Here is a 21,952-nt window from a genome sequence, read left to right on the forward strand (position 1 = left end):
GCACGGGTGTCGGCATCGAACTGGCCGTATAAATCTTTATCCGCACCATCAACATCCTCGTCGTCGTCGTCGTCGTCGTCGTCCTAGACGGTTTCGTCCTAGTCTGGCGTCATCGTCCACGCAAACGGAGAGGGAAAGAAAAATCTGGCACAACGGAAAATCCCGAACCGTAACGAGCAACGTGAAGGGAAAATCCTCACAGTCTCAGGCCAAAAAGGGGAGGACACCAAAAACACTCAGCCAAGGACAACCGAGGGGTGGTTAAGCTGATTTATCACACTTCGAAGTCTATTTTCTTTCGGTGGCCGCTCGCTCGCTCCCTCGCTCGCTCGGTGGGGCGAGTTTTTCTGAAATCGATCCAACTTTGCGGCACCCAGACGGCACCCGGAATTGGCCACCGAAAAATGGGAGATGAACATCGTGCTAAACAAGTGCAAATCATATTTATGGGCATAACTCACGTGCTCAATCAACACGCGGCGGTCTTCGGGGTTCTAAATTGACTCCCCGTTGGTGAGGTTCGGCGAAGAATCAATCCGACCAGCGGCCGCTCAAGGATCTGGTTTTCACAGCCCGTGGGAGCACATATGGCAAATTTATCGTCCTTCGAGGGACCACCGTATTCCTTTGCTGCCGTGCCGTGTATGCGGAGATTGCATCGATCGAGATTTCGCCACACGCGCGGTGCTGATTTAATACCGATGAAAAATGGCTGTTCCCAGCGCCGGCAGGTTGAGCGGCCTGGGAAATGAAAACGCCAATTTGAAGGATTGTACCGAAGCTGGGAAATTTGTTGCCCTCCCCCCGGAGGGTTTTTGTGCCGGAAAACCTCAGAACGCCGGGTGCCGTTTTTGCCGTTAGAAAACGAAGAACGAGAGCTGCTTTTCCGAGTGTGGTTTTGCGAGTTTTTCTTTTGTATGCTTCTTTTCTGTGCTTGTATGGGGCAGGGAATCCTTTTCACACCTTCGCTAGCCGGAAAATGGCGCCTTTTTTTCCGCGCACCGGCGGCACTTTTCCGATGATGGCGTGCTTTTGAAGGATGGTGGAATTTTCACACGCCAAAAAACCACCTCCCACCCAAAAGCATTGTACAACCGTTGGTGGTGGGTGGAAACTGAGCGGGAAAATGGGGGGCTGCTTTCATTCGATTTCACTTTTAACCGCCGAAAGCCCTCGCCCCTTTGGAGCACGGGGAAGCGATCGATCCACAGATTCTCCCCCGCACGGATAAGAATGGGTTGACGAGCCGATTCCGGAAAAGCGTGCGTGAGTGCGGGCTTGGTTTTTTGCATTTTTCCAACGTCCCCAAAAACGCGCTTTTCACCGGCTTTGTCCGCAGCTGCTCCAAAAGGCGTCTCAATCTTCAACAGGTTCAACCTTTGCCATTCTGCGTGTGGTTCTTTAGTTATTTTTTTTCTCTCTCTCCATTCCGGCGGCACTCGAGCTGCCTGCGGAATATCAAACGAGCATCTGATTTTATGTTTCCTTCGGCAAGATTTTGCGCTCCGCGTTGGAATCCGCCTTGCTGGAGGGAACCACCATCATCCGGTTCGATCGGCGGCATATATATATTTAGAATGTAGAATGTAGAGGGAAAATCGTCCTTCTTTTTGCGAGGATTCGGTGGATTGCATGTTTCGCTTCCGGGCATCGAGCTTGAGTGGGTGAATTTCAATCCAGTGGAGAGAGAAAAAAAAGGACATTCTTCCTCGATGCCGCCAGGAAAGACGCACAACAGAGAATGGGTGGGTGTGTGTGTGTGGGTGAGAAAGAGAAAAGAATGGGCGGTTGGGGTTAAGGACACTTTTCCCACCGATTCCGCCGAAGGGCGTGCGAGAAGAAGAATACGGGAAAAATCGGAAACGGTGTGCGAACAACGGCCACCAATCCAATTCAATCGTGGTTTTCTTTCTTTTCTTCAACCCCCCACCCACCCACCCACACACCGGGGTCGGAAAAACGGGCACCGAAAACGGGAGCGAAAAATCCGACCCAGCGCAAAATGGATAAGCTGCCGAAAACCCTCGCGAAAATGGAAAAAAAAAATACAACCAAACGCATCGCAGGATCGGAGCAACAACCCGAACAACTTCGTTCACTTGCAGGGCACGCGCCCTCGGGGGGAAAGTAAAAGTTTTTTTTTGCATCTTTTATGGGCCCGCTTAAATCGTTTTTCAATTTTTTATTGAATGATATTTTATTACGCGACCCCCGTTCCGCGACATGCCACAGTGCACAGAGTGCCAACGCTTTTGCAACGCGGTGGCCTTGTTTTCATTCCCGGTTTTCGATGAATTTCAATGCCGCGTGCGCGTTGTTTGTGCCAGCCGTTGATACCCATTTTCCCAATCATACTTTTCGCGAGCGGAGTAGGGGTGGTGTTTGTGGGGTTGGTCCAAATTTTTACGACGGACGAGCATTTATTTTCATTTCACCGCAATGGCGAAAATTGCCTCCATCGGGCACGGTTCGGGAATTGCAAAATATGGTAATGAAAAAAAAAGGGAACGTGCGGCGGCGGGTCGATCTTAACGGCGCAATCGAACTGAAACCATGACACCATTTTCGGATGTGAATACTGCTCCATTAACGGTAACACAGCCGCGCTGAGGGAGCGGTTGAGTTTTGATTTTATTGCCCACTTTCCGGCCGCCATTTTTTTTTTTGCGCGCATCTTTCCCGACGGCTGGATGATGAAGCTGTTCGACCCCGACAGGGCTTATATGTGAAGTACGTGGTTTGCATAGCATAAACACAGGGGCACAATTGGCATAACGGCACTTAGGACGATGGAAAATGGCTTGCTTTGTTTCGGATGGGGCAAATAAAATGTTCGCGCGGTCGTGGTTTTCCTTTTTGTTTTGGGACCTGTTGCCCTCGTCTAAGATTAGAGTGCTTCATGGCCTGCTTTGGGAGGTTCTTTCGCCAAAGTGCGATTTCTCCCATACGCCAAGAGACTGGCAAATTTTTGCTCTGAATTTCCTCAACAAACGCGAAATGAACGGCCTTTAATTAGCCCCCCTCGGAGGGTACAGCGGGAAAACTGAGTGGTAAAAAAAAGGAGTTTAAAAAAACATTTCACGAGCCCATTTTCCAACCGTCAGTTGTCCCGTTTCGAGCCAAAGCCTGAGACGTGAGCCGAAACTCTCCTGGGCGCAACTCTCCTCACACACACATACACTGACACACACACACACCGACACAACCGCGTGTTCTGCAGACTGATAACGACATCGAGATGGCGACAAGATGGGCTGCCCGATCGAATCGAGCGCCATGCTAACGAACCTTTCCACCCATTTCAACCCCCTACGACCGGAACCCAACCGCCATATGTCGTGGTGTGCCAGGGGTGTACAGGGTGGCGACATTTTCCCTCCAAACGGGGACCTGCATTGGCCCAGTGGTGTCCATCGACCCGAACGTCGAGGCCTCGATGCCTTCAAGCGATGTCCTCGGCGTTGTGCACGGGGAATAGGGCGCGAAACTCGTTCCTGGGCGGTTTGTCGTCGTCGTCAGCGTCGTCGCCATCGTCGCCATCGTCGTCTGGATCCTCTCCACCAAACTACCACCATCACCACCCAAAAGGGCTGCAAAACTGCAAGCAAGGTTGCTGCTGCTGGTGCCTTTTGCTGCATCCATCATTCCCCTTTTGGGGTGCGGGCGCTTCCCGCCCATACCCGGCCCGAAACGGTATAATGTTATTCGCCATTATCATAAAATTAAATCGATTAGGCGCCGCCATTTTGTTTCACATGTACAAAATTGAATAAATTTAAAGTGATGTCCTCTCGGGTCCTCGCAGGCACCGAAGGCAAATGGGACTGGGGCCGAACCAAAGACGCCAAGAACGACCAAAGCGGGGACAAGACCGAGAACAACATCGAACGGAGTGTGCAATGGGGTGGGTGGTCAGGTGGGTGGTTGGAACACCCTCTCTCTCTCTCTCTCTCTCTCTCTCTCTCTCTCTCTCTCGTTTCCTCCGGCATCAACAGCCCGTGCATGGGCCGTGGGATAAATTTGTACCGATGAAAATGTGTCCAAGCATGCAGAGCGGCCCTTTCGGAAAAGGACCGGAAAAGCCGCTCTGTCTGCGTGTGTGTGCATGTGTGTAGCAACCCTTTTCCATGGCCTACTCATCCCTTTCGTCCCAAAAACCAACACGCCTGTGCGTACGGGGAAACACTAACACCCTGACACAGGCGAGTCGAGCCCGAGATTCTCGGTAGAAATTTTCCCAAAACCGTCAACTCCCCCTGCTCACGCCCGCCTCGCGTCCAAAAATCCCTTGAGCCCTTTGCTTGTCGTTGGTCGCCCTGGTGGTTGTGCAAAATGCTAATAGAGATAGCAATCTTTGCAATCCACCCGGTGTCGTTGGGACGGTTCCCGGACGCGCACAAGGCTAACTGCTAGAGCAGCGAGACGAAACACACCCCCGTTCGCCGGATGCATTTTCCAACCGAGTCAAGGGACCATCCACCCACACACTCCACCCCTTTGGAAAATGTCGCTCGATGTAAAACAAAGCTGGCAACTGGGATTGATTGTGCTGGAAGGTGTGCCGTTGGTTCGGGGGGGTGGGGGGGGGTGTGTGGGTGGGAAAGGTAGGAAGGAAAATTTAAGTTTTCCATGTCCTACGCCACATCTTGCGCCGATACGCCCGGCTGGTTGCTCTCGAAACACCCGCACCACATGCCCCTTACCGACACACACATACAACCGCCCGGACGCGCACACCAACGCATTCCTGAGGGGTGACTCGGACGCACACACACACACACACGGACATCGAAGGGAGGAAGCGCATAAATGCGCATGACTATTTCATAACAAACGGCGCCCGAACTGGCTCGTGTGTTGCTGTTGCTATTTTTTTTTTGTGTTTCCATCGTGTTTTGTCTGTCGTTTTTTTTTCGTTCTTTGTTTTACTCCATCCAACCCCGATTGTCCGGTCAGCCATTTCGTCGTTACTGGCGAGCCACATTTTCCCACATTTCCAGCCCCGGCTAAACCCACGGCCCAAGGTTCGGTCACGGCGATTTACCCGCTGTCGCATTCCAAGTGGCGCTTTTTGTGGCGAGTTCCTGGCCGGGTGGTTGGGTTGGGGTGTTTTGCAGCTTTATCGGTGTGTCGGGTGTACGCTGGGTCTGTCCCGTCTTCTCAATATATCCGCAGATGACAGAGTGTGCGGCCAAAGTAGTGGTACACGGATCAGCTCATAGTTTTAATCGCTGTTCCCGCGGGAAGCTGCCCCAGCCAAGCGTTGTTGCACGTTTCACGGGTTTTCTGTTTTATTTTTGGGTATGTGTGTGGAGCTTTTAGCATAACGCTAAAGGTGTGTGGATTTGTTGGAGTACCAATTTATAGAACACTTTGTGCAATAAATCCACAAAATAAGGAGCCTAACATACCTTTAGTATTTAGAGCAAAATCCAACCCCCAACGACAGGGAATCGGTAATATAATTTCCACCCGACTTTTTTTTGTGTGCGTAATCTCAGCTCCCAACGTCGATAAACTTCTCTCACCATCCCTCGCAAACTCACAAACTCCAAGCCACACCAAGCTGGCAAAAATCCGGAAAAACCTCCACACGAGTTTGCCAGAGTATCATGTTATCAGCTTGCTAAACACGGGATATTTGGCATCATCTCTCACCCCCAGGACGTCGGGCGTGCTTTCGCAGCACTTTTGAACCGAGCATTATGCTGCTGCTGTTGCTGCTGCTGCTGCTAGAGATTAGAGGCCAGCTTGAATCGTACGTGAAAGGCGGGGGGGCGAGAGACAAAACGACACCGCGTGTTGTCACGGGTGAAAAATTCAATTTGTTTAGATGCGCGAGCGGTCGGTGCACGCGCGCGAGTGAGCTGATTTTAAGTGGTGAAACCAGCGGCGGAAAAAATGGCAGCCGACAACTGCGACATGCAAGAAAAACAAATTTGACAACACCACTGTGGCCTTGGGTTGTGTGGGAAAAAGGCAGCGGGCTGTGGAAATGTGCGATGCAAATGCAATTTTTAGAAAGTATACGTTTCGAGGCTTGGCTACTCGTCGGGATGATTGAATAAAGCGAGCTCTAAATGCCGAAAATAATAAGAAACCAACGACGACGACGACGACGACGACGACGTGGCGTCGCCGTGTATCGCACAAATGCGGGGTGGCAATCTAAAATTAAAACTCCCCAACTCCTCGTCATCGGTGAAAAACGGCCATTTTTCGAGCAGCAACAGCAGCAGCAACGGAGGTGACATTCAGCTGCGGTGGTGTGCCGTTCGTTAGCGAGTTTGCTATTTGGGTTGTCGTACAACGAGATCGTTTAGATTTCGCTTTCCGCTGGCGCTGGGAGACTCGCGAAAAACGCGACCGAACGCGCGCAGGGAAATCCTCACGCGAGCGAGCGCGCTAAAGCGAGAAGGATATAGTAAAATCGTGGGGCCAGCGCGAAATGTCAAATTGTGGCGTCGCGGGTTGCGTCGCGAAACGTGTGAGAGTGAGAGAGATAGCACCCTCGATAGCTCGCCATCGCGGACACCGCTTGCTTCGATGCATCGTGAACAGGACAGCGCCGGTGCAGTTGATACATGTGTTGAGCTTAATTGTAATTTATGGTGCACGTCAAGTAGCCTGTGGGGAGCGAATGAGACATCCTGGGGTGAGAGAGAAAGAGTGCGAGCGAGTGCGCACTAGACGTCGAAGGAAAAGTTTCGCTTGTACGTAGTGGTGTAGTACGACTATTAAATCTATTGTTTCACATCCATTTTTATGACCCGGAGATCGGCGGAACCGAAAGCCGACACGGTGTTAAAAGTGTTTCCCCAGGACGATGGAGCGCGTGTCCTTGCGTTCTGTTCTACGCTCCGTGTGTGTGTGTACGTGCGCTGGTGTGAGTTGAGGGTGCTCGTGACGGTCGCCCGATAGTTCGTTTCGGAATCAACGCTCGCAGAAAGTTTCCCGCTTTTGGGGAAAATGGAAAACCGTCGGGCCAACCGTCGGTCGGGAGTGAGAAATGAAAGTGACTTTTGTGGCAGAAGGGGCAAAAACGGCAAAAAACTTTTCCTCCCCCCTCCCCCCCCCCACGTCCTCGTGGAGGAAAATGAATTTAGTTTTCCGGGCCGGGCGGTGGTGGGCGAACTTTTCCAGCGCCTTTCAATTTTACGATGCTTTTGTTTTAAAGTTTTGATTCCGCTGAACTTCTGTTGTCCGTGCGCGCCATTGGGACTTGCTGAAGGAGCGCGAGGCAAGGAAAACTGGAAGGAAGTCTGAAAAGATGGTTGGGTTCAATTTGTGCTAAAGTTAATCAGACGCTTCATTACGGTGTATTTATTTCTAACCAAGCTGATTGTTGCCACTTGCTGCAAGGGGTGCTGTTTGCTGTAACGCACTTGATCTGCAGCATGCTAATGGCGTTAGTTCCGTTCGATCAAAATGGCGTGTTACAATGGCAGCAACAACAACAACAGCAAAAAAGCAATGTTTCGTCATCTCAATTCCGCTCGAAATTCGTTACGCAAATTAACGGCTTTAATTATGCTGTACGTTGCAAGCGAAATAATATTGTAACCAAGTCACAGCAATTCGATCAAATTTAGCTCGCGTTATCAACGACCAACACCACCATTTTGTTTTCTTCTTCTTCGTTTGCTCATTCTCATCGCTCTAATTTAGGACCTCCCGTAACGGTCGAAAAACGTATCCATTAGCGGTGGCGACGGAATCGGGGTATCGAATTAGCCGGGAACAAGTGTTCGCTTTACAGCCATATTCCATTTGGGGTTCCCTTCCGATGCAAATTGCACTAAAATGGAGCGACATGCAAACAACACGCCGTAACGCGTGTTCCGAAATGCGCACGGAATGAATCAGATAAAAACAAAACTTAACCCGCCGGGCGGCCAATAAATCCGGTGGCGGGCGAAACGCGAAGAAACACACACGGACGAGAGAGAGAGAGAGAGAGAGAGAGAGAGAGAAAAAATGGAAAGCAATATTTGCACCTAATAATGGGCAATCAAATGCACGTAATATCACCGCCGCGTCGGATTTCCCGCTACGATCTTTCACACAAACACACACACAGAGGCAGACCGCGGAAAATAAAAAAGTCACACGTCCATGTAAGGGCTTCCCGGGGAAACCGAGGAACAGCGACAGTGCATTACCGAGACGCGTGCATCGCAGCGGTAGCACGGTGTGTGCATTGTAATTAAATGCAGACGAAAATGCATGTAATTAATACCTAATCAAATATGATAATTTGCTGGTACTCGTCGGCAATCCGCGGACAATCGGCGGACCTCGGCACGTGGTGGGTGAAGAGAAAAAGTGCATTTCAGTGTCCACAGTCGCGATGGCATGGTTCTAGGCCACTGGTTTTGCACGATTTTTCTGTCAACGCTCGCATCGATCGCCGGTCGGATGGAGATACGCTGCCATGCTGCCATTTTGGGGGCATTTTTTTACATTTTTTCATATCAATCAGTGCGTTATGCAATTGCGGGAACCTTCAGTTGGCTTGCTTTGATGTAAAATGGAGCTTTTGAAGGGACTTAGTAGGCCTTGAGGGTAGCTTTTGCTAGCCGATCGGTTCATGTGCACTCCTCGTAAAACATGCTTCCTGTAATAAAATTGATGAAAAGTAAAAAAAAACGCATCCATCCATCCCCTAATCTGCCGCCAGAACGTTGCGCCAACAACGCAAACATCTATCTTTGTGCGCGCTGTTCGCAATTATCAAAATTACTAATTAACAACACTCATAATAACATGGCGACGATAATGAGCGTGTATGTCGCCGTTTGCACCGTGCTCGGTTCGTGTCCACGGCCGTTTCGGTTGGCCCAAGGCGCAAAACTTTGTCAACACCCCCCACGAAAGCACACAGAAAGCGCCACAACCACAGCGGCAGGTTTTTTTTTGCGTACGGCCCTATCGTGTGCTTGGAACTGCATGGTGCAGAAATACACTCCAACTTGCAAAATTGCAACGTGCAAAAAACAGGAACTGCATGTCTTGGAACGATTTAGCAAACGTCCGATCGTGGGGATGAGGGGGGGGGGCGGAGTTCCGGGGGTGGAATGTGTGTTCATACACACACGCACGCACACGCGGCTACACAAACATGTGGAAACTTTTCCGGTTTTTCGTCGGTTTGGAGTGGAGCGAAATGCTTTTATCAAAATACAAAACTGCAGTGGCATGTTTTTTTTTGTCTAAATGATGTTACATTGTAATAAACGGTTGGCTGAGGGAGTAGCTTAAAACCCAGATATCGTTGGCTTAGAATTTTATTGCAATTATCAACGCTTCCCTCACACGGTCTACAAAATTCCTACCCAAACTCGGCTCGGCAAAACTTAGGAGGGCACGCGTTTTAATCATGCATGATTTATTCGTCCCCACAATCGAGCGCCACGCAAAGCGTTCGCTAAAATGCACTTAATGAAAAAAAAAACGAATTAAATAAAAAACCAAACAAATACCTCCCTCGTGGCTGGAATTCACCACCGAACCGCGAAAAAGCCAGCATGCGTCTGGATGCGCGGATGAGAGGTCAGTTATATTTTTCTCTCTCTCTCTCTCTCGGATCCCTCGGCCGCTTATTTTTCAATTTAGCTCGCTCGCTCGCCAGTGGGATATAAATAAAATTAACTGCCCGTGCCATAGTTCATCCGACAGCTCCACCCGCAGCTTCCCAAACCCGCAACTACTACCCTCTTCGGGTTTGAGTGGGTGATAATGAATGCCAGGACGGATTTGCTTCGAGGACATCGCGCTTCGTGTGACATCCCGTGGCGTGAATAAGTGCACCGAGCGCATCGAGTGCACCGAGTGCAATCAACCGCGAATGTCCGCGAGTCACAGAAATTAGTACAACACACACACACACGCACACACACACGATGGAGCTGCTGCTGGACGCTAATTTTCATATTTTCCACCAACCGACGGGGGTTGAAGTGATGCGAACCGGGAAAAACCGCATGATTGACGCGCACGGTTGCTGGCGGTGGGCTGGTTTTTTTTGGTTTTTGTGCCGCAAAAAAAAGGACTCCCGCTGCAGTGATGCCAAACCATGCGACCGCAAACCGTGAAGCCCTGTGGCTCCATCGGGGACAGCCTTTATGTCCCTGTAGGGCTGAATCCGTCACGTCACAGCTGCTCCCGGTTGACGCGCTTTCACGTTCACGGTCGATTTTCGAGAGCCTTTCGTGTGGTGGTTCGGGTATTATTTTATTCATTTTTTTTTTGCGCTAAACCCGGTCCCGGTCCCGGTGGCCGATTATTATTCGACTTTAATTAATTGCGGCTCATTACCGTTATTAATCTTGATTTTTTCTCTGCTTCTTCGATTTGCCCATCTCGCATCGGCACGATCGCCATCGTCGAGAATAAGACGGATCTTGGTTCGGCTTGGGTTCAAAACTCAAACCCGTGTGAGGTTTCGCCCAATGTCCAACCGAGGGATGAACGAAAAAAAAAACGCCCCACCGATGGGATGGAAAGAAACGAGATCAAAATCGACAACAATAACGCTGCGAACGGTAGCCAGGAGCTTTGGCTTTTTCACGAACGTTCCTTCCCTGCTGGTGGGCTCGACAACTCCGGCCTGATGGTTTCGCGATTATCGCCGGTGAGTGATCTCCCAGGCTTTCGAGAACGGCCACGGCGTCCCGAGGAGCCGTTCGCGATGCGATAACATCTGTATTTAGCCACGGAATTGATGCTCATTTGGTTTATCAAATAAATAACGCGCGAGCTCGTGCTCATGTGCGTTCGTGGTGGTGGGTCTCAGGATCTACATCTAGCGTGGTTGTCGAAAGCAAGCGTGTGCTGAGGTTGGGAAGAAGTTCTCACTTTGTTACGACGCCCTACGGTGTGGCTTGCTGTGGTCGAGCTACCGGTCTTTGCGTGGCTCAATTTTGAATAGATTCATTCGCAGCTTCTGTCTGTCTGTTGCTGGCCTGTGCTGTGGTCGATCGGTATTCGAGTCTCCGGTGGTTTTAGCCGCACACCTGGGATGGGCCCGGGAATTCGGTATCATTTTTATCTCGCAACCGGCACGAACAACCCACACGGCTATTGTTCACCTGACAAGACCAAGGGCGACCTAAACCGAGTCAGAGAAGAATGATTGTAAACATTTGTTGAATGATGATGAATTTATTAGTCACGAATTGACCTGGAACTAATATTTCAGCTAGAATAAATTACCGTTCAGAGGGTCGTAACTCATGCGCGAGTTTCCCGGGGGTCGATCGAACGGGAGATCCCTGGATCGGGAGGATCAACATTTACTCCACCAACCAACCAACCGCGGCCAAGAACTGGCCAAGCTAGACAAAATGCGAGACAAAACAAAGTAGCAAAACAACGGGCGCACAAACAGGCGAATAAATAATTATGTTACGGCCGGATTTATGGAACCATCGTGGCCCTTTTGCGCCATGTGCAGTAGAGAGAAGACCTCCACCAAAGGATGGGCCTTTGGCAGCCGTGCAGGATGGGGTTTGTGTGTGGTTCAGCTCGGAAATCCTTCCCCAAAACAGGAACGTGTGACAAGTCTCGCACCGTCCCGTTTATGGCGTTCCCCGTCACTTTTCGTCTGTGTTTCGTTTCGTTGCCCGATCTCGTGGTTGGGATGCATAGTGGACTTGGATTCCACCCGCTGGTTGCATGCATGATTTATGATTATGAATATACTAGCCCGTAGAGTAGAGTGGGCCAGAGCAAACAGAACAGGGGTCGAAGCAATACACACACACAAACAAAAAAAAACAGGCACAATAATAATTGTGTGATGAGGCAACCACCTTGGCTTTTGATCGGTTTGCTGGAGCGATCTCGCGAAGGTCACGACTGTTGGAGGGGGCGGTGGAAAAAGAAGAACACGCAAAAAGAACGCGATCGTGGGGGTACAGACAATTTGTCATCTTAATGGTGGTTATACTTCTTGCCTGCTTGCTGCCACGAATTCGAAGGTTCTTCTCGAGGTCTTTGGGGCCTCTGTAGGGTTTTATGAAGCGCAAGAGCTCAAGACCCCAAGAGGAATTTCACCATCCCTATGTCTCTCTCTCTCTCTCGCTCTGACTCGCTCGTAACACCTGCCATTCTAACCGAAAGCCTGCTTTTACCATCCCATTCTAGGTACGGTGCCGGGTACGATCTGGCCGCACGTCGGAAAAACGCAACGCGCGAATCAACCGCAACGCTAAAGGCGTGGCTGAACGAGCACAAGAAAAACCCGTACCCGACGAAGGGCGAGAAGATCATGCTCGCGATCATCACCAAGATGACGCTGACGCAGGTGTCCACCTGGTTCGCGAACGCTCGCCGGCGGCTCAAGAAGGAGAACAAGATGACGTGGGAGCCAAAGAACAAGACGGACGACGACGACGACGCGATGGTGTCGGACGACGAGAAGGACAAGGACGACCTCGATCCGGACAAGGGTGGTCGTGATCATAAAGGTAAGCGAGAAAAAAAGGGGCCCTTTTTTGTGGGGGTGAGGGAAATGGCCATTCTCACGGGAAACCATCGAACTCACCCTTCGGGGAGAAATTTTCCTCCCCAAGGATGCCTTGGGTTTACTTTTCTTATTATAATCATCACTCTTCCCTGCATGACTTGCGTGTGGCTTGGGCGTGTGTGGCTAATGCCGCACCATATCACGTGGCCCTAATTCTCACCCACACACACACACACACACTCCCTCGCAAGGATAATGCAACCGACGCCGGCGCCACGCGGAAACACACAACATCATCGATAATGCTACGGCTAAGTGATGCTGATTATAATCACGGCGGGAAAGTCGAGCGTGAAGCCAAACCCCGGGAAGGCTTGTTTGCCGACAGGATCAAGCGAAGACCTCCCTCCTGGAGGCCAACAAAACAAAAACAAAAAAGAAGCCAAGCGGGACTTTCTCTTTCGTTTTTGAGGACGAAGAGTTTTCTCCCCTCGCGGCTGCTGTGAGACCGTAATTTACGACGTCGGCATACGGTTTCCGCGCTGGAAAGTCATTTATAATGTGAAACTTTAATGTGTTTATTAAGGGCTGACGGGTTGGCTGGCGGGAACGAACCGCGAAAGAGCGAGAGAGAGAGAACTTCGCGAGTGAGAAACACCATCCTAGACGGTGCTGCTAAGGATGACGATGACGGTGTTTGGGTGCTTCCTTGTTTTTATTTTTTGCTTCGTTCGTTCGTGCATCGCTGGATTTAAAGGGACAACTCAGCGCTAGGCAGCGTGCGATTGTGCATTTTCATTGCCAACGTGTTTGGCAACCCTAAAGTGGCCCAATGAGATGGTGAATTATGGCGTAGCTTTAAAGTCTGCCCATCATGCCCATTTTGAGCGCTGGGTTGGTGGTGTTCCGTTGCTTTTTGTCACGTTGTCTTAGCCGCGTGAAAGGATTTCGATTCCGTAGCGCGTATTTAACGCAGATTCCCCATAAAGCGTGGGCATCTCAAAATGAACGAACCTTGACGCACACTTTAAATGCCACACACACACGCGCGCATGGGACCTGAGGTAATTTATTGTTTCACAAGAGCCCAATGTGAAGTTACTCGCTCGATTGAGGTATCTGTAACTCCCGTTTTTGATTGTCCCACGGAACTCGAGATCGATCTGTAATGGATGCTCGAGAAAAAGGGACGGTTTTGAAAAACGGTTACATTTCCACAGCCCAGCGTCCTCGATTGACAGCCCTCCAAAAGGACGAAAAGGTCCGGCTATTCATCAGGCCGGCGATTCGTCCGAAAATTCCTCCCATTTGTGTCTTGTCGAGTTGGTTGGATGTTCGGAAAGTTCGGGTCAAGATGGCGAATATTCGCCAGGAAGGATTTCGGTCCCGACTTGCGTGTTACTTGATTGAATTTTAAACTAGCTCCATCACGGTCTAGGCAGCAAATAGGCTTTCCGTGTGACCCACCTTGTGCGCTGGAGATCGCCCCATTTAGTCCAACAAAGATCGAACGCTCTGGTTCTAATCATATTAAATTATAATAAAGTTTAATTTTCTATTCAACAACCCTTTTATGGGAACGCCGGAAGTCCGTTGGTCGCTCATGCGCCCCTCCGGTTCGGTTCTTAATTTAATTTGAATAATACCCAGCGCCAGGCCCTACCGCTCGAGTTCGCAATTTGCATTTTCACTTTCAATTCCGCTTCCGAAAATTTCGAATCGTTTTGCTCGGAGCATCGATTCCGGGCGCAGGCAGTTTTTCCTTCCTCTCCCCCATCGACGAATGGGAACGAACGATGCGCAATTTGTGGATTTTTCCGTTCCGAACCACCTCCCCCTCGGTTCTCGGGTGGCGTAAAAATTAAATCGGCCATGGAAGAGTGAAAAATGCCACCGAACCGACCATTTAATTAATTGATGAAATCGGAACGGTTTTAATTAGTGATGAATTTTTCACCGACCGCCCGGAAACGCCCTGCCAACGGGGGCCCGTGGAAATCAAATATAAATATATATCTCTCTATCTCTCTCTCTCTCTCTCTCCCCGGCTCCGTTTGGGTAAAGTTTTCTGCACGAGCATCCCGCGCGCAGGAAACAGCTGCTAATAGCGAGACTAATCCCTCGGCGACACCGGCCAACGGGAAGTGTCTCGTCAAATCTCGCCTGTCAAATATCGGCCCCTCGGAACATCCTTCGGCGAGTCCTCGCGCGGTGTCCTCGAGTGAAATTGAATGCGAAAACTATACCCACAACCCGGTGCTTAATCTCCCACCATCGCCATCTGGACCGTCGGCGATCGGCGGCGAGAGTCGTCCTTTTTCGGATCGCGCAGGATCACCCTGTGCGAGGAGGAGTCCGTTCGTCCCGTTTCGTGAGGGTTTTGTGTATTTTTCGCTTTGTTGCAGCACACTTCACCCTGCAGTGGAAATTAAAATCATTCCATCCTGTTTGACAGCCGACGGGGACGGTTAACTGCGGAGTGCTGTCACAAAAACGAGGCCACCACTCCTGGGTCTCACGCGCGAAATGGAATCATTAGGCAATGCATAAAATGCGATAATTGAAACTGCGAGGCCCGCGTTCGCCACGCGGTGATATCGGTGTCATCTGTTCACTTTTCTTCAGGCACTTCGAATTGCGGACCCAATCCGCATCCGAGAGCGCCTCGGAAAAGGTCAATGGTTCGCGATGCCCGTCCGGGAATCGGGCGCGCAGCGGTGCCAAAAACTCGAAACCAACCCCCGGGAGGGTTTTTTTTCCTGCCACTCCCGAGGACCTTTCCTGCAGGGCCGTCGGGTACCTTTGTCTCGCTCTGGCTCTCTTTTGCCGGCACAAGCCCTAAAGTAGCAGTCCCAAGGTTCCCTGCGGGCTTATAAAAGCCTCTTTATCAAGTCTGGTGAAACAGAAAGCCACGCCACCGTCGCCGGTTTGTGCCGTAGGCCAATGAATATCTAAATAACAAGTGGCATTTTCACTTAACTTAATCGGATAATGGATATATTATCACGCACAGTCATCAAGATTTCGTCCTCGCGCCGCCCGCCATCGAGAGAAGGGGCGAGATTTTTCCGGGATAAAACACTTTTCCCTTTCCCCCGGGTGGTTCGCTTTCACGCCACGCCTCGGCAGGAGGGTCATCCGGCCGTCATCCGGGAGGGATGGTTTTTGCTTTATTGCTCATTTTTTGCGCACGGAAACGAGCACACAGGGCATTAAGAGGGGCTCCGAGGGTGAGTTGGCCCTGTGAAAAACCTCGAAAATCTATCAACATCAACGAGCGGAAGCGGCGCGCGCGCGCGCGCAACGGGGAAAAAAACGCCACCCTCTTTGGGACGAGGCCCGAAATTCCCATGTGGCCCACCGTGGCTTTTCCGCTTCGGTTGCGTCAACCCCCCGTGCTCTGCGCCTTGGGAGGGAAAATATTCCGTGGCCAACTTTTCGACGGCGTGCAGGGAGATTTTAAGCGGGAAAAGAGAGGGCTCGAAAAGAGGGGACCACCACCTCCGGAAGGTCTCGCAAATTGACTTATTCCGATTTCCGATTGTTGCAAGGTGTCAGAATTCTCACTTTGATTTGGTCTTACGTGTTTTTTTCTCTTCGCTCTCTCTCTCTCTCTCTCTGCTCCCTAAGCGCGTAAAACTCGCCTTGGTTGGGTGGGCGGACAGGATGGCTAGGATGGATGGGTGTCCAATTTCGTCACTGTCAGGATCGCTTTTCGCGTGTGTCCCGAATTTAGCAGCACCGGCTAATGGTTTCGCTCGTTCAAAAACCCAGCTCATCCGCGTGAGCGTTTCAGGATCTACGGTGCGCGTGTGTGTGTGAGTGCGTGTTTTTGTGGCCGCATCTGGATGAGGGGATTTTGCTTGTTGTCGGGCGAATTAGGACGAAACACGACGACACGAGTAAGTCGATTTTGGGATCGTCCTTATCGGTGCTCGGTGAGGTAATATGCTCGGGTAATTAGCGTGCATGCGGAACAGGCCATTCTGATGCACTTGTTGGAAGCTTGTTAGATAAGCCGAAGATTTTTCTGTGCAATGATTTTTACCATCCGCATCGATGAACTAAAATAGAAAAGAAAGCAGTTATTGCAAAACCAACACTTTCTCTCAATCGAATCATACTCACACGAGCAAAAAAGGTCCTTGCGATCAGTACGCGCAATTTGAAGATCTTCAAACAACAGCCTAGTGAAGCAATTTTCAACAAGCATCATTCATTAAACGACATCACCGTCGACTGAGCATCCCTGTAGCACATATTTTCCCAGCTGCTTGCAAACACCAGCAAACGAGGGAAATGAGTGCCCTCGATAAATTACCTCTACCAAGCCGGCCCAAGGCAACGACGCCAGCCGCCTCAGTGGCCTCTTGCCAGCCGAGAAAATTGCCTTTTCCACAGCGCCCTCCCTTTCTGAATGCGGTCGGTTATCCTTTTCCTCACTGCGAACTGCTGCCGTTGCTGCTCCTGCTCGTTAACGGACGCGCTCGTTGATTCGGGTCGACACCCTTCACCGTCGTAGGGTGGCGCGGTGGTGCAATGTTTTCAATTGAATGAAAATCACATAATATCACTTATTAAGACTCAATTCATTTGCTCGGCCCTTCGGTTCGGTCGTGGCGCACTCCGACCCCGAGGGGTTCGCAAAAACACCGAGGGGTTCGATCGAGGGACGGAGAGAAGAAGAAAAAAACCCACCCTTATTTATTTTCCAGCCAACCACCCCCGGGGATTTTTGGCACCCGGATTCGCGTGTTTGAGCCCGCCCGCGGAACCAAACGAACCGTTTTACGGCCGTCAAACACAAGGCCAGAAGGGTCGAGAAGCCGGCCGAGATCCCTCGCTGTTGCTACACCACAACAAACGTCGAAGGGTGGTGTCCTGGCGGGTTCCGAGTCATTATATCTCCCAGCCAGTCGAAGCCCGAACGCGACTCCTCCGGACGGCCGGGTGTTTACTGTTATTAGATTTAATTCACCATATCAAATTGCTGAAATAAGTTTATTCAGGGTCAATGATTTTTATTAGATTTGGAAAAATGGGTAGCATATTTTTCCCGCTCTTGGTTTTGGTTGCTGCTTTTGTTCAAACCACACAACCGGCGCCGGAACTGTGGCAAAACATGTGGCTGGAGCCGTCTCCGGAGTGTTGAAGTGTCGTTGGCACCCCCCCCTGGGAGGAGTCGAGAAGTGAAGAACGAGGGGGAGGAGGGGGGGGGCGGTCTCTTCACACACCGCCAGACGACGCCAACCTGCAAGCAGCGCGCACGAAACGATGCGAGATTTATGGCCTTTCTTGTGTGTCACCAAACAAACTATCGTCCTTTGGTACGGTGCGGTTTGCGTCGTGTGCGTTTACACTCATGCCTTCACGGCGTGGATCTCTCTCTCTCTCTGTCCTTGGTGTTGTACATCGTATTTACAGAGGATATCGCATTTAATCCTTTTCTTCGCCACTTCAACCGGACGTCGGGAGTTTAGCCGCCGGGATTTTACAGACGTCAGCACACACACACACGGGCAAAGTCGTCACTTCCGACTGGCCACCAGTGGGTATGATTTAAACACTTCTCTGAGCGCGCTGAGTACGCCGAGAGTGAACATGAGCCCTTGTTCCGGCATCCGGAAGGATGCGACGACCCTTTTCATCAAGCGCCATCCGGGCGCGTGTGTAAGGAATGATACAAATTTATCTCCAATCATAAACATGCCTCCTGCGAGCAGAGCCGTGTCTTAAACCGTGTGGCCACAAGCTGTTGCAGTGCGCTTACAAGCACAGACGTCGCGCTTTAGCCATCACTCTCGGCCTGCCGGTGGCAGAAGAACCGTTGCGTCAATTTCAAAAACTGACGCTAGCGCCGCTTCCTCTTCCAGTCTGATGTCCTCTGTCCACCGTCCACCGCAAAATCGCTGCTCTTCATATGGTGTCATTGGAGAATAAATCGATCAAATAGGAGGCCCATTCCGGGGAGGGTCTTATTCAAACCTGTCAAGTGGACCTGCCACAGTGGACGCGTCCGCGTAGCATGTTTGTGCATAAACCAAGCCGTGTGACGACATTCCGGTAAAGGTATCCCGGTTTATTACCCACACCCTGAAAAAAAGGCTATTCTCTGGCGTTTCCTGCCACATCCATAGTCCACCGACGAGCGACAAACCGAGCTGTTCAATCATTTCCCTCCCCGAGAGGTACTAAAACCTCAACGGACTGTCAATCGCCGACAGCAGCGTGCCGCGACCGGCAAACGGTTTGGAGGCTCGAAAATAATCACATCCGATGATGCATCGCTTCTTTCCACCCCGCGGGGACGATTGCGGGTTGCGGGTTGCGGGTTTCGGCTCGTTGAATTGTGGCCACTCGGTGAAAGAAAGTGCCATTCCTGGGCCATTTCGTCCTCGAGCGTTTGAAGGCCGGTCTCGTGATGGTGGTGGTTCCATCGATCCGCGCTAATGGAGACGGATGCATTTCCGCAATAATGCGGACTCGTCGTGGTAGGCTCGTCGTAGAGTGGAAAATGAGGTGCACAACGGCTGAAAGAAGAAAAAAAAAAGATAGCTCCCTTTCCGACACACATCATGAAATAACCCGACCACACGGCTTCCTGTGGAAGGGCGTTCGTCGATTGATTCGTCGAGTGTCGAATAATGTGTGTTCCCGTGCGTGCTTCTTCGACGTGGCAGGTGGATTCAGGACGCGGGAAGGGCCCTTGGCACCGACGCACCGGCGCGGAAACAAAGAAATCCATTAAATTCCAACCCGCGGGGCCCTTCGGACCATGCGGACGGATTCGGTGATTGAGTGATTGACAAATCGGTCCGTGCCGTATCGATCGATCTTTGCGTTTCGCGGGCCGTTTTATCTTTCTCCCCACGCCAGGTTTGGTTGCTTTTGAGTTCGTTCGTTTAAACTGCGTTTTTGGCAGCACCTCCGGCAAACATTGATTGATATCCTGAGCTGGTATTGGCGCAGTTCGTACATAGTTGGCATACAATTCGCATTCATGTTGGTTCGGTGCTTTTGGGAGCGGTTTTTGAGGGCCATTTTTGGGAGGACGAAGCCACGAGCCACAGCCATTTTCGCGTGCTGCCACCGACGGTCGTGTGGTGAAGGTTCAGGAAGTCTTCCCCACCGAAGCCGTAACGAAGTATTTAAGCAGTGAAAGTATGCCTGTTGGAGAAGAAAGATCTCGATTAAACAAGTGTAGCATGTGATTTTGAATTCTTAATTGTTGTCCTTCTCAGATGCGTTATTTCAATCACCTTTAAGAACATGTTTTGTAGGGAAAGGGACGTTGTTTCCGTGGTACATTCATGTGCACATTGTGTTGGTCGAAACATGCCATCATTACACCACTCACACGATCGATGTATTAATTAACGTTTTAAGACGAACGGTGGTCGAATTCCAGGCTAGTCTAACAGCGTGAAGCTTTCTCCTTTGTCCCCTATCCTGACGGGCAATATTCTTCGTTCTAGACATGCACCACCACCATCACCATCAGCATCACGTCAAGTCCGAGCACGACAAGGACGAGGACGACGATGACCTGACGGACGACGAGCGGAAGCCGGAAAACTTAATGGGGCATCCGGGACATCTGGGGCAGCATCATCCGTACTACCACCATTCGATGCTCGGGGGACACCACCATCAAAATCATCTTCATCAGCAGCAGCAGCAGCAGCATCAGCTGCAGCATCAGCAACTGCAACACCATCCGCACCATGGCGGGATGTTGAAGGGCGAGCTGGACCATTCAAAAAACCAAACGGGCAGCGACTGTGGGGTGCCGATTCCAGCCTCAAAGCCAAAAATCTGGAGTCTAGCCGACACAGCCGCTTGCAAAACACCACCGCCACACCACCTTCCGCTCCATCTTCAGCACCACCATCAGCACCATCCGCATCAGCAGCATCCGCAGCAGCAGCAGCATCAGCATCCACTGCAGCACCATCAGCAGCAGCAGCATCCCGCACAGGGCCTGCACGCTTCCTGGATGACCGGTACGAATGCCGACTATCACCCAACCCAAGCGCAGCAGGCCCATCATCTGCAGCAGCAGCAGCAGCAGCAGCATCTGCAACAGCAATCGCAGCAGGCGCTTCATTTGCAGCAACAGCAGCAGCACCATGTGCCGCAGCACCAGGGCAACAGCAATGGAGCGAACAGTATGATGATGATCGGAGACGCCGGTTCGCCCATGAGTATGAGTATGGCAAATACCACCACCAACAGCAGCAACACTCCGCCCAACAACCTCTCCAGCAGCCAAGGTATGGGGGCGAGTATGGGCAGTGGTATGATGAACAGTTTCGCGAGTACCCCCTATTCCCGCTATGGGGGGTTTCTAGCCGGAGCTCAACACTACAATACTACCCCCAGCAACAGCAACAGCAGCAATACCAGCAACAGCAGCAGCAGCAGCAACAGTTCGACTACGGGGCCGGTGCTGAACCACCCTACAACGCCAACTTTGCAGCAGCAGCAACAGCAGCAGCAGCAAGGCAACAGCCTGCAGCAGCAACAACAGCAGTCCCAGTCTATGAACAGTACCACCCAGCAGCAACAGCAGCAGCAATCGATGGGGTTTCCCGAGGTTCAGACCGACACTCCGCCGCAAACCCCACCGAATATGAAGCTGCCCAGCATGGCGGCGAACCTTCTTACAACACCTACGACCGGTACCTGTTACAGTAGCGGCAACACGGCCACGTCCAATGTGGCGGGTGCGAACAGCAACACCGGCAACAACAATCCCTCCACGGCTGGCAGTAACAATGGCGCTGGGAGTAATGTCCCTGGTGGCGGTTCCAGCAGTGGATACGCGTCCTCACCGGACTCCATTTCGCAACAAGGCACGGGCACACAGTCCGGCGGATACTATCGAATGCAGCAACAGCAGCAGCAGCAGCAACAACAGCAACAATCACAGGAACAACCGGATGGTTTCAAACCGTTCTTCAAAAAGTAAGTATCGTTTGAAACCCCCTTTGACAGCGGTCGGTACGACTGACAGCCCCAATGCAAATCGATCAAAGTAGCCATTGTTGACAAATTGCGTTTGACATGAGAGACATTGGACAATTTCAACACAGTTTTACAGATCCGGTAAATAATGAAAAAGGATCTTCAACATGCATTAGTGCTTAATCAGTCAGTATCTGCCGTGAAGTGAATTGTCGATGTTGACCGCTCTTTAATGTGCATCTTTTGGTCTCTATTTGTAGCGCATCGCAAGTCGGTAACGGTTACGTATCGCCGGTCTGAACTATCGGTTCGAAGATCTCACGCAGCAGCAGAACAGGATTATTAACGAAGCCCTCGTACTAACAAACCTCTAGAGAGTTGAGCCGAAGAACCAGCTGTAGGCCTGCGTGGAGCCTGTATCGATCGAAACCACAGCAAAGGGGCGCATAAATCCACTGCCGACTGGCTTTGATAGTTAGATTGTTTGCGCACTCTCATCTTTTACTCTGTTGCTGT

General features: G+C 51.0%; 1 protein-coding gene across 1 annotated transcript in view; it reads left to right on the forward strand.

The window, feature by feature from the left end:
- LOC128722651 (homeobox protein araucan-like) overlaps window positions 1-21,736 on the forward strand; it is a 79,911-nt gene extending 58,175 nt beyond the window's left edge. Inside the window, exons 4-6 of the mRNA XM_053816327.1 lie at window positions 12,148-12,470; window positions 19,945-21,436; window positions 21,697-21,736. Of these exons, the coding sequence (XP_053672302.1) occupies window positions 12,148-12,470; window positions 19,945-21,436; window positions 21,697-21,736 (1,855 nt within the window). The remainder of the gene's footprint in view (window positions 1-12,147; window positions 12,471-19,944; window positions 21,437-21,696) is intronic.
- The last annotated feature ends 216 nt before the right edge of the window (window positions 21,737-21,952 follow it).

Source organism: Anopheles nili, chromosome 3, assembly GCF_943737925.1.
Source record: "Anopheles nili chromosome 3, idAnoNiliSN_F5_01, whole genome shotgun sequence".
NCBI lineage: Eukaryota > Metazoa > Arthropoda > Insecta > Diptera > Culicidae > Anopheles > Anopheles nili.